The following is an 11027-nucleotide window of genomic DNA, read 5'->3' as shown; positions in this document are numbered from 1 at the left end:
GTGTGTTGGATGTGAATGTGACTGTGAGGAGGGTCGGGATTGGAAGGCAGCAAACAGCCAATTGGCCACAGAGCCAGAGGAAAGTTCAATCAACAACTATACCCAACCCAGTTCTCAAAATATCCACACATCCCATACTTTTTGGCTGCGCTTCTAAGAGAGGTTTGTTCCACTTTGTTAGTTTTCTCCCCAAGGGGTCACACTGGTCTCATAGAGGGGAAGACGAGACAGGGGAACCACCTGGCTCTTACAGCTCGCCTCAGCTGAGTGTTAGCCCCTGCCCTCCCTGATAAGTTTTAGGAAAGTCAAAAGGGAGGCTGAGCTGGCCCCTGCTGGGCTCCCATTTTTCCCTCTTGCTCTGGCTGCTCTTTGCCCGCTTTAGTTGCTACTATAGCCAGAGAAAAGAAATTATATAGTTCGTCCAACTTTGTGCCGCACTGAAGTAACTTTATATGTTTTTGTTGCCATGCCCGACTTGAGGTCTGTTTTTAACCTGAGACAGGCCTGGTTCTCAAGGTGGTGTTTATTCTCTTGTAACAATGCTGAAAAAAAAAATTCATCTGAAAAGCCATAGCAACATCCACTGTACTAGCAATGGTTTATGCCTTGGCCCCCTTATAACGGGCACAGACCAAAACACATGAAATACTGATCTTTTTGTGGGGGAAGCAATTTGGCCTTGCTGGAGTAAAAAATATAAGTGACATTTTGCAATCCAGAAGTCAATGCATATTGAATGAAATAAAATGAACATTTCTGTTCTCTAGGAAACTTGCAGGTGTTGTAACCTGGTTCTCGGGGTCTGCCAGCGCCTTTCCGTCCCTGCGCCTCACTGACTGCCAGGTAGCATCTGCTAGCACTCCGAAGGAAAAGGCTTTGGTTCCACTGCTTTCTGACTAAGGGCTCCTAGGCAGGTAGTCTGTAACCCATATAGGTTAACTCCTGATCTTCGCGTAAAATTCACTTTTTCTCTTCAGGGGGAGGGACGGATCCCAGCAAAAGCTACTGCATGCTCCCAAGATCACAGCGGTACGGTACCGGCGGGCGACAGTTATGGGGAAGCGTCGCGGGCTCCGGCGACATAGCCAGGAAAATTGCTTCCCCCCCTCGGCGCCCGGATAAGAATATTTTTGGTCTATCCCTGAATTCCCTTAGATCGCCCTGTTTTTGCTTTAGGCCAGCCTTGAGCCTCCGTCAGCATGTCAATGGTAACGGTCGCTCTGAGAGGTCGACCGCAGAGAGGCTGGCGCTGGGTTGGCCCCCCCAGCCAGATGGGACCCCGCCCTGTCGGCCAGGCGATGGCTAACGCCCTCAGCACGGGTGGGACCGCCCCCCGTCCCCCACGGCCGGCCTGCTCCCCCACAGCCAGATGGAACCCCTCGGCCAGGCCTGTTTCCCCCCAGCCAGATGGACCCCCCTGGCCAGGCCTGTCTCCGCCTCAGCAGGTGGGACCCCCCCCGGCCGGCTTGCTCCGCCCCCAGCCACATGGGGACCCCCCTGGCAGCGCCTGGCTCCGCCTCAGCCAGATGGACCCCCCAGCAGGCCTGCTCTGCCCCAGCCCAATGGACCCCCCCAACCCGTGGCCCCCACCTTGATGCTTCGAATGCGGAAGCCTATAGCGTCGGCACTTGGAGCTAAGCGCCTCCCTCCAATTGCATTGTAGCGGGCTTGAGCCAGCGCGCTGAGCGGTGCTCCTCGGCGGTTGGGCGCCCCTGGATCCGACCGCCACCATCTTCTTACATGTTTGTCACGGCGCAGCCGGGGCTGCTGCCGGGCCTGCTCCAGCTCCTCCTCCAGGTACGTCCTGCCGGGGGCAGAGCGGGGATCAGCGAGGGACGCTCGCCCCACGGCCCATGGCTCGGCTGGCCCTGGGCCCCTGGGGTCTGGCACTCCCAGCGCAGGGCTCCTGGGTTCTACCCCCGGCTGTGGGGGATAGTGGTTAGAGCAGGGGGCTGGGAGTCAGGACTCCTGGGTTCCATTCCCAGCTCTGGGGGGCGAGGGCTAGTGGTTAGAGCAGGGGGCCTGGGAGTCAGGACTCCTGGGTTCGGTCCCTGGCTCTGGGAGGGGAGTGAGGTCTAGCAGTTAGAGCGGGGGGCTGGGAGCCAGGACTCCTGGGTTCTCACTGAGCCGGTTCGCCTTTGCCCCGCAGCCGGGCTCTCACCTGACCCCCATCTTGCAATCCATGATGCAGGGCATCTCGAAGCCGGCCAGCAGATCCTCCATCTGGTTGTAGCACTCGCCGTCCCGCTGCGCCAGCCCGAAGTAGGTGGGCACGTGGGGGCGCAGCGAGTCCCGCATGAGGCGCTCCAGGCACTGCTGCTCCCGCGGGCAGAGCTTCTTCAGGATCCGCCCATAGTCCCCGGCTTTGAAATTCCCTGCGGGGGAGGGAGGGGATGGCTGGGGTCAGGGGAGCCTGGATGCGCCCTGGCCCGTGCCCACTGGGCACACGGCGCTGCCTTCGGGGCTGGCTGCACCCCCCCAGCAGAGCCACGGCAGCTGCTGGGGTCCCCTCCTGCACTGGCTCCCCCAGCCCCTCTCACCCGCATGGCCGGCCAGCTGCACCCATGGGTAGCGCTTGTTGAAGGACACGACGAAAGGTGACCAGTGGACCATGCTCTTGAGTTTCTTCCACGGCTTGTTCTACAGAGAAAGGCAGGGAGGGGGTCAGTGCCCGGGTGCCCACGGCAGCTCCCGGGCTGCGAGCAGGGAAACCTGGTGGTGCCCCCCGTACTGTAGGAGAGTCCTAGCTGAGATCGCCCCCGCCCCTAGCCCCAGTGTGCCAGGCGCTGCACAGACCCGGACTGACAGCCCATTCCTGCCCCACACAGCTTATGGGAAGGATTGTTCTCCCCATGTTACAGGTGGGGAAACTGAGGCCCAGAATATCTGCGGCAGAGCAGGGAAAAGAACAAAAACGGAGGGTCTCCTCCGCCAACCGCTGCTCTAACCACTAGACCCTGCTCCTCTCCCAGAGCTGGGGATAGAACCCAGGAGTCCTGGTTCCCAGCCCCCATACGCAGATATGTCCTACAGGTGGGGCCAATCTGACCCCATGTATGTGGCTAGTTCGGAAGCTCGGCCAGGCCCGCCCATTGGTTATGGGGGGTTCCCGCCCAGGTGAGCCTGTCACCCGCCCAGGCCCGTGACACCTCCCGCTGGCAGGTACCCAGACACTGCGCCCTCCCCCAGCCCATGGGCAGCTCCCCTCTGACCTGCGGCTCTGCCCCCTCCTGCATCGGCCAGTGCAGCTGGTGTCTGGTCCCTGCTCTCCGCCGGGGGCCCGGAGCCCAGGTCAGGGCAGGCGCTGCCCCATGGAGAGACACTGGCTTGTCACTGCCATTTGGCGCGGATCAGAGTCTCCATCCCCACCCCCCGCCTGGACTTTCACCCAGGGCACAGATCGCTCCCACACCGTGCAGGGGCGGGATCCCTACGGCCTGCTGGCACCTGCTACTCCTGGAGCTGCGGAGAATGGCCCCTGTGCTGCCCCTCTGATCAGGGACAGGAGTCGGGAGGGCCAGGCCAAGGCCACCCCCACCCCATATGGCCCCTGCAGAGGGGACTCAGCCATCGGCAGCTCTGGGGCTCTGTCAGGGACAAGCCCATGTGGGCCTCGTGTCCGGGAGCCAGGACTCCTGGGTTCTCTCCCCAGCTCTCAGACGAAGTGGGGTCTAGAGTTAGAGCAGCGGGGGCTAGGAGCCAGGACTCCTGGGTTGTCTCCCCGGCTCTGGGAGGGGAGTGGGGGCTGATGAATTAGAGCAGGCAGGGCTGAAAGCCAGGACTCCTGGGTTCTTTCTCCAGCTCTTGGACAGAAGTGGTGTCTAGTGGTTAGAGCAGGGGGGGGCTAGGAGCCAGGACTCCTGGGTTCTCTCCCCAGCTCTTGGAGGGAAGTGGGGTCCAGTGGTCAGAGCAGGGGGGGCTGGGAGCCAGGACTCCTGGGTTCTCTCCCCGGCTCTGGGAGGGAGTGGGGACTGATGAATTAGAGCAGGCAGGGCTGGGAGCCAGGACTCCTGGGTTCTCTCCCCAGCTCTGGGAGGGGAGTGTGGTCTAGCGGCTAGAGCAGTGGGGGATGGGAGCCAGGATGCCTGGGTTCTAGGAGTTTCTCAAGAGCACAACACAGCCACAAGCCTCAGCCATTGTTACCAAACCAGCTCACAGCTGCACCAGCTTCACGCTTCCAGCAGACACTCCCTCCCCCTGCCCCACTCAGCGTTTCACCCAGAGAACTTCCCCCGGCCTCGGCCTGACGCACATTTTCCACCACTAGCGCCTGGCGGTTTCGTGCTGACTCTGTGCGAGGAGGCTGGGAGCTCCGAGCAGAACCCTGCTGGCGGGATCAGGGCCGAGCACAGCAAGGCCGGGGCGGGGGGGGCAGAACCAAGGATTTGTAAGAGGTCCCCTGGCTCTGCCACTGATGTAGGGGGCAGCCCTGGGCACCTCCATGCGTCTTCCCAGGCCTCAGTCCCCCAGCAGTGACATGGGGACAGCAACCTGCCCTTTGCTGCGCTGGGTGGGCAGAGCGCCCAGCCCGGGTCTGGGTGGCGCCCGGCCCAACGGGGCCCTGATCTCGGCCGGGGTCTGGGCTGCGTCCGGCCCAACGGGGCCCTGATCCTGGCCGGGGTCTGGGCTGCGTCCGGCCCGATGGGGCCCTGATCTCAGCTGGGGTCTGGGCTGAGTCCGGCGCGATGGGACCCTGATCTCAGCTGGGGTCTGGGTAGTGCCCGGCCCGACGGGGCTCTGATCTCGGCCTGTGTCTGAGCGGCTCCCGGCCCAACGGGGCTCTGATCCTGGCCTGTGTCTGAGCGGCGCCCGGCCCGATGGGGCTCTGATCTTGGCCGGGATCTGGGCTGCGTCTGGCGCGATGGGGCCCTGATCTCAGCTGGGGTCTGCGCGGCGTCCGGCCCAACGGGGCCCTGATCTCGGCCAGGGTCTGGGCTGCGTCCTGCGCAATGGGTCCCTGATCTCAGCTGCGGTCTGGGTAGTGCCCGGCCCAACGGGGCCCTGATCTTGGCCGGGGTCTGGGCAGCACCCGGCCTGATGGGGCCCTGATCTCGGCCGGGGTCTGGGCTGAGTCCGGCGCGATGGGGCCCTGATCTCAGCTGCGGTCTGGGTAGTGCCTGGCCCAACGAGGCTCTGATCTCGGCCGGGGTCTGGGCTGCGTCCGGCGCGATGGGGCCCTGATCTCAGCTGCGGTCTGGGTAGTGCCCGGCCTGACGGGGCTCTGATCTTGGCCGGGGTCTGGGCGGTGCCCGGCCCGACGGGGTCCCACCTTGGTCAGGACATCAAGGCGCTCCCCTGCTAACAGCTACACGGCAGGGCCTCACTTACCCGGGAAAGCAGCTTTGAAAGGATTCCCCCCTCTCGGGAAGCCAGTTTTCGCTGGATCTCAAATCCCCGTCCCAAGCTGCCCCATCCGGTAATTCCACAGCCCCAGCCCTGCCAGCCTGTACTTGCCCCGTCCCGCCCCACGTCTGGGTGGCATCGGGGGGCAGGGCAGGGACTCAGAGACTTGTCATGGGAAAGCAGAGGCTGGGGCACGTCAGGGTTTCCATTCCAACAGGTTTGTCTGCTCTGCACGTGACTGCCGGGGGGGGGCAGGGGGACAGGTGCAATCGGTGCTCAGTGTCCCGGCGCGTTTCCTGTTCCCCTTCTGTGACGAACTGGGACTGTTCCTAATGTTTGCTCTGAATACTGTGTTGGTGCCTCAGTGTCCCCTAGGCAGTTCTTAAGTATCTGGCAGAGCAAAGGGCCAGTGCACCTAATGCCTGGCACTCTGTCTCCTAGCAACTGATGGCCTGGGCCCCTCCTCTGCAAAGGTGCCAACTGCAGGTGTTGGAGACAAAGGGATCAGGTGACCTCCTGGCCCGGGAAAGGAGCTGAGCAGAGAGGAGGGGCTGGAGGGGTTGGTTAGTCTGGAGCTACCTGGGGATAAGGAGTGAAGTGCAGACCTAGGGGTCTGGCTCACTGCCCCCCAGAATGGACCCGGCCGAGGGGTCTGGTTCGCTGTATCTACAAGCTCTGTTTTAGACCCTGTTCCTGTCATCGAATAAACCTCTGTTTTGCTGGCTGAGAGTCACGTCTGACTGCAAAGTGGGGGTGCAGAACCCTGTGGCTTCCCCAGGACCCCACCTGGGTGGGCTCGCTGTGGGAAGCGCACGGAGGGGCAGAGGATGCTGAATGCTCCAAGGAGAGACCCAGGAGGTGAAGACGTGTGAGCTTCTTGCCCTGAACAAGTCTGCTCCAAGGGAGAGGAGGCTCCCCAAAGTCCTGCCTGGCTTTGTGGGGAGCAGTTCCAGAGCATCGCCCGGTGACTCCGTGACACCTTCCAAAGCACTGTAAAGCCATCCGCGCCGCAGGGAGCATCAGCCAGGTACTACGGGGGGCGGGGGGGGGGCGGGGAAACTGAGGCACAGAGCAGGGCCAACCTTCCACAAGCAGCTGTAGACAGACCTGTGGGCCAGGGAGGCTGGCCTTGTGGAGGCCCCGGGCTGGAACCCAGGAGATCTGGGTCTGCCCTGAGTCACTGCCACCCTGCGGCTCAGTTTTCCCCACCCGTGAGGCAGGGGTAACACTGCTAACTAGCTAACTGCAAACACCCTGGCACGAACATCGCCCCACCGCAGAGAGATGGCACCAGAGCGGACACCCTGATGGCTGCAAGGCTCAGAGTGGGCGATCAAGGCCCCTGAAGGGTTTGGGAACAGAACCCAGGAGTCCGGCTCTGAAGGCCCCATGCTCCTCCTCCCATTCTCACCCGACCTGAGACGCCCCATTTTCAGGCGGTTCCGAGAGCCCCTTTCAGGCTCAGAAAACCATGGCTCATTCCCGACAGCCAGGGCTCTGGGGGCGGCAAATGGCACCATTGGGTGACAGCGCTCGAGAACTTCTGCTCATCCCAGGGGCCAGGACTCCTGGGTTCTCTCCCCGGTTCTGGAAGGGGAGTGGGGGCTGGTGGTTAGAGCAGGGGGCGGCTGGGAGCCAGGACTCCTGGATTCTCTCCTGACTCTGGGAGGGAATTGGGGGCTGGTAGTTAGAGTAGCGGGGGCTGGGGACCAGGACTCCTGGGTTCTATCCCTGACTCTGGGAGGGGAGTGGGGTCTAGTGCGTAGAGCAGGGGGCTGGGGGCCAGGACTCCTGGGGTCTCTCTCTGGCTCTGGCACGACCCCTTTCTCTGCCTTCATGGGGCAGAGCCCCCCAGCTTGCCAGGGAGGGGCAGTGGGGCAGTTGCTGCTGGGGGGGTCCCTGGCTGTATAACCCCCCCCGCTCCTTCCATCTGGGGGGACAGAGCTGCAAAGAGCCCCCCCTGGCCTGGCCCTTGGGCAGGCAGCCAACGGGGGGGGGGCACTGGAGTCCCATCCACCCACCCCATGTCCAGACAAAGCCAGTGCCCGGGACAAATCACTATGGCAACGCGCAGGGGAGCCATTGTCCTCTGGATAAAAGGGCAGGATGCCTAGGGGGGAGCTGGGAGCCCGGACGCCTGGGTTCTATCCCCAGGGGGAGGGATGGAGGAGTTAGTGGTTAGAGCAGGGAGCTCGGATGCCTGGGTTCTATCCCCGGGGGGAGGGGTGGGGGAGTTAGTGGTTAGAGCAGGGAGCCCGGACGCCTGGGTTCTATCCCATGGGGGAGTTAGTGGTTAGAGCAGGGAGCCCGGACGCCTGGGTTCTATCCCATGGGGGAGTTAGTGGTTAGAGCAGGGAGCCTGGACACTTGGGTTCTATCATGGCAGGGTGAGGACTGAGCTGTCTCGCTGGGGGGTGTCATTGGAGCAAGGTTTGTTCCGGGTCCCCGGGCTGGCGGTCGAGGTGCCCGGTAGCCTCTCCATGTCCCGGAGTCCCCGGGAGCTGGGTCAGCCCCCTCATGCCCACCTGGGGAAGCTGAGGCACAGAGCCCATCAGGATCCCCCTTCCTGCAGCCAGGGACTGGCACCCCGAGGGCCAGAGCAGACGGGGTCCCCGGGCCAAGCCCGGGACCCACCTCGAGTAACCCCACATCCTGCTATTCAGGTCTTTGTCCTCTCCCCCCCGAAAACCCTCAAAGTGTCCCGCTTTGTCACCTCTGCTGTCCGGTCCCCTGCCCCGAGTGCCCCAGGTACTTACCCGGGGGGGGCTCCTGTCCCGCTGCTTCATGGCCTGCCAGCCCCACGTTTCCCCTCTGCGCCCGCTCCCTTTTCCGACGCAGCCTGAGCCTTCCTCTCTGGCTGGCATCCAAACCTGGCGGGGGGGCCGGGGGGTGACGACGCCAGGGGGTTGCCAAGCAACCAGGCCATCTGGCAGAGAATTTTCCATGACAGCGACGGGAGACAGGCCCTGGCGCAGGCAGGAAGCAGCCGCCTGGGGGTGCTCTGCCCACCCATGGGTGTGGGGGCGGAGCCGGGGGCAGGGCTGGGACACAGGACACCTGGGTTCAAGCCCTGCCTCGGCCCTGGCCCCGCTGTGCCACCTCGGGCCAGTCCCTGCAGCCAGACTCAGTTTCTCCATCTAGTGTCGGGTCAGAGCGGGGGACCTTTGGGCCAGGGACTGTCTTGCTGTGTCTGGGGGGGTGGGCGGGGGCTGGTTTCCACTGGGGTCTGTGCAGAGCCCAGCCCCACAGGGACCCGACCGCCCTGAGGTCCATTTAAATGCCCCAGCGCGGGGGCAGGGTTCATCCCCCCCATGGGGATTTTTGCTGCAGTGTATTTTTAAAGCCCACACGTGGGTGCCAGTGGCTGTGGGTTCACGTAGGAGTGTGCAGGGGGGGAGACTGGTTACATCATCTGTTCCCCCATGGCACAAGTCAGCCCCTCCCCCTCCCTGTGAGCTCCCTTCTGCCCCGGGGCAAACAGCAAATCAGCCAATGCAGGGCATTTACCCCGGCCTGGTTCCTCCGCACCCAGACTATGGGAAGGAAGAGCAGGTGCCCGCAGCCTCTCCCCGGTGGGCACACGCTGTCCTGCATTGGCCCGGGAGACAAGAACACAAACACGCCTTGTTTGTCCCCAAACCAAGGCCAGGGCAATAAATACCAGCAGCAACACCAGGCACAGGACACCAGCGAGACACCCGGCAGTAACACAGGAGTCCTGCTGTAACCACTGGACCCCACCACCCTCCCAGAGCTGGGAGAGAACCCAGGAGTCCTGGCTCCCAGCCCCCCTGCACTAGCCACTAGACCCCACCCCCTCCCAAAGCCAGGGAGAGAACCCAGGAGTCCTGGCTCCCAGCCCCCCTGCACTAGTCACTAGACCCCACCCCTCCCAGAGCCAGGGAGAGAACCCAGGAGTCCTGGCTCCAAGCCCCCCCACTGTAACAACTAGACTTCACTCCCATCTCATAGCTAGGAAGAGAATCCAGAAGTCTTGGCTCCCAGACCCCCCCCGCTCTAACCACTAGACCCCACTCCCCTCCAAAAGCCAGGAGGGAACCCAAGTGTCCTGTTTCCCAGCCCCCCTGCTTTAACCACTAGACCCCACTCCCCTCCCTGAGCTGGAATAGAACCCAAGTGTCCTGTTTCCCAACCCCCCTGTTCTAACCACTAGACCCCACTCCCCTCCCAGAGCCAGGAAGAGAACCCAGGAGTCCTGGCTCCCAGTCCCCCCTGCTCTAACCACTAGACCCCACTCCCCTCCCAGAGCTGGGGAGAGAACCCAAGAGTCCTGACAGCCAGTTTGCTGCACTCACCATGAGACAACACCTCCCTTGTTGAGCGCGTCCGGACGCCACAGGCAGTGCTCTAACCACTCGACAGCAGCACCTCACTCCTTGACAAGGCCTCAGCGGCACTGGGAGGTCATTGTAACTAGGGCAAAACAGACTCCAGCCCCTCTGGCTAGGGGTGGTTGAGCAGAAAGCACCAGGACCAGAACTGGGGGCTCCTTGGGACCTCTGCCCCACAGGGGATGTTCTGAATTTCCCGGCAGCGTCTGTGAACGGCAGGGCAGAGCTTTGCACAAAGCACTTTTCCTTTCCGCTGCTGTGAGCGACCCTCCAAGGATTCCTGTAACTGACAGAGATGGGGTGCAGGGGTGTAGTGGGGGATCAGCTCTTTTTCCAGCTGCCTGGAGGGATTTTGCCAGTGCTGTGTGTCAGTTTCACTGCTGCCCTGGCTGTTTTGTGTGGGTCTTTCATGCAGCAGTGGGGGTGGAGGGGGGTGGGGGGAAGAAAACTGATTAGAAAAAGGAAGCCGGAGGTGTAAAAGCACCAGACTTGGCAGGGGTGGGGGAAGCCTCGGGAGTGAAATGTGGAACATTACATGGACTCGATTTCCAGCTGCCGGCTTCACCCTCGGCAGCTCTCGGACCACAGGGGAAAGGAATCCCTGCAGGGCTTACGTGCAGCGCCAAGCACAGCAGGGCCCTGCTCTGTGGCTGGGGGAGGGGTCAGCGGGCTGCACCTGATCAGTGGTAATACCAGGAATAGGCCCACAGAGAATCGCTCACACTGCGTTGTTCACAGGAGGGTGTCAAAGCTCTCACGCCGGCGCCGTGAGCAACTTGTCCGTTTTACGCGTGGAGAAACTGAGGCCTTTACCCCCGGGCCATGCGGCAAGTCAGTCACAGAGCTGAGAGCAGAGTCCTGACCCACAGCCCCCTGCTCTAACCACAACCCCACAGTCGTCCCAGGGCTGGGAATGGAACCCAGGAGTCCTGGCTCCCAGCGCCCCCCCATACCGCCCCATCTAATCTCTTTTCAAAACCAGCTGGGTGAATGTAAAGTAACTGAAATATGCTTCATGCGGAAGGTCTCTGGTAAGGGATCGTTACAAAGCTCATCATCTCCCAAGTGTGGGCAGCCTGTTTGTATGAACGGACCCGTCTTGTATCTGGAACTAGGAATATGAAATAGAACCCTGAGGCCCATTGTAATTATGCAAAGTGGGGCCATTAATGGTGGCTTGGAATCCTGACGGCTCCCACAGGACAATTGGGTGTAAATGGCTGTTTACTCGCAACCCTTCCTGGGAGTCAGGCCGGAAGAATGGAGGCGGGGGGGGCGGGTCCCACAGGACATGTGACCATGTCACCTGGTGCTGGAATCCATCTTAAACCT

At 62.2% G+C, this 11027-nt stretch overlaps 1 protein-coding gene across 1 annotated transcript in view; it reads right to left on the bottom strand.

Moving 5' to 3' along the window:
• Window positions 1-8140, bottom strand: part of LOC116833840 (inositol-trisphosphate 3-kinase C-like) — a 9834-nt gene extending 1694 nt beyond the window's left edge. Inside the window, exons 1-4 of the mRNA XM_075070712.1 lie at window positions 8100-8140; window positions 2541-2640; window positions 2162-2375; window positions 1591-1804 (exon numbers count right to left, since the gene is read on the bottom strand). Coding sequence (XP_074926813.1) covers window positions 1591-1804; window positions 2162-2375; window positions 2541-2640; window positions 8100-8129 — 558 coding nt within the window. The 5' untranslated portion in view covers window positions 8130-8140. The remainder of the gene's footprint in view (window positions 1-1590; window positions 1805-2161; window positions 2376-2540; window positions 2641-8099) is intronic.
• Window positions 8141-11027: the final 2887 nt, after the last annotated feature.

The sequence above is a fragment of the Chelonoidis abingdonii genome, chromosome 11, assembly GCF_003597395.2.
Source record: "Chelonoidis abingdonii isolate Lonesome George chromosome 11, CheloAbing_2.0, whole genome shotgun sequence".
Lineage (NCBI taxonomy): Eukaryota > Metazoa > Chordata > Testudines > Testudinidae > Chelonoidis > Chelonoidis abingdonii.
Note: the sequence above shows the minus strand (reverse complement) of the source record. Positions and strands in the feature narration are given on the sequence as shown.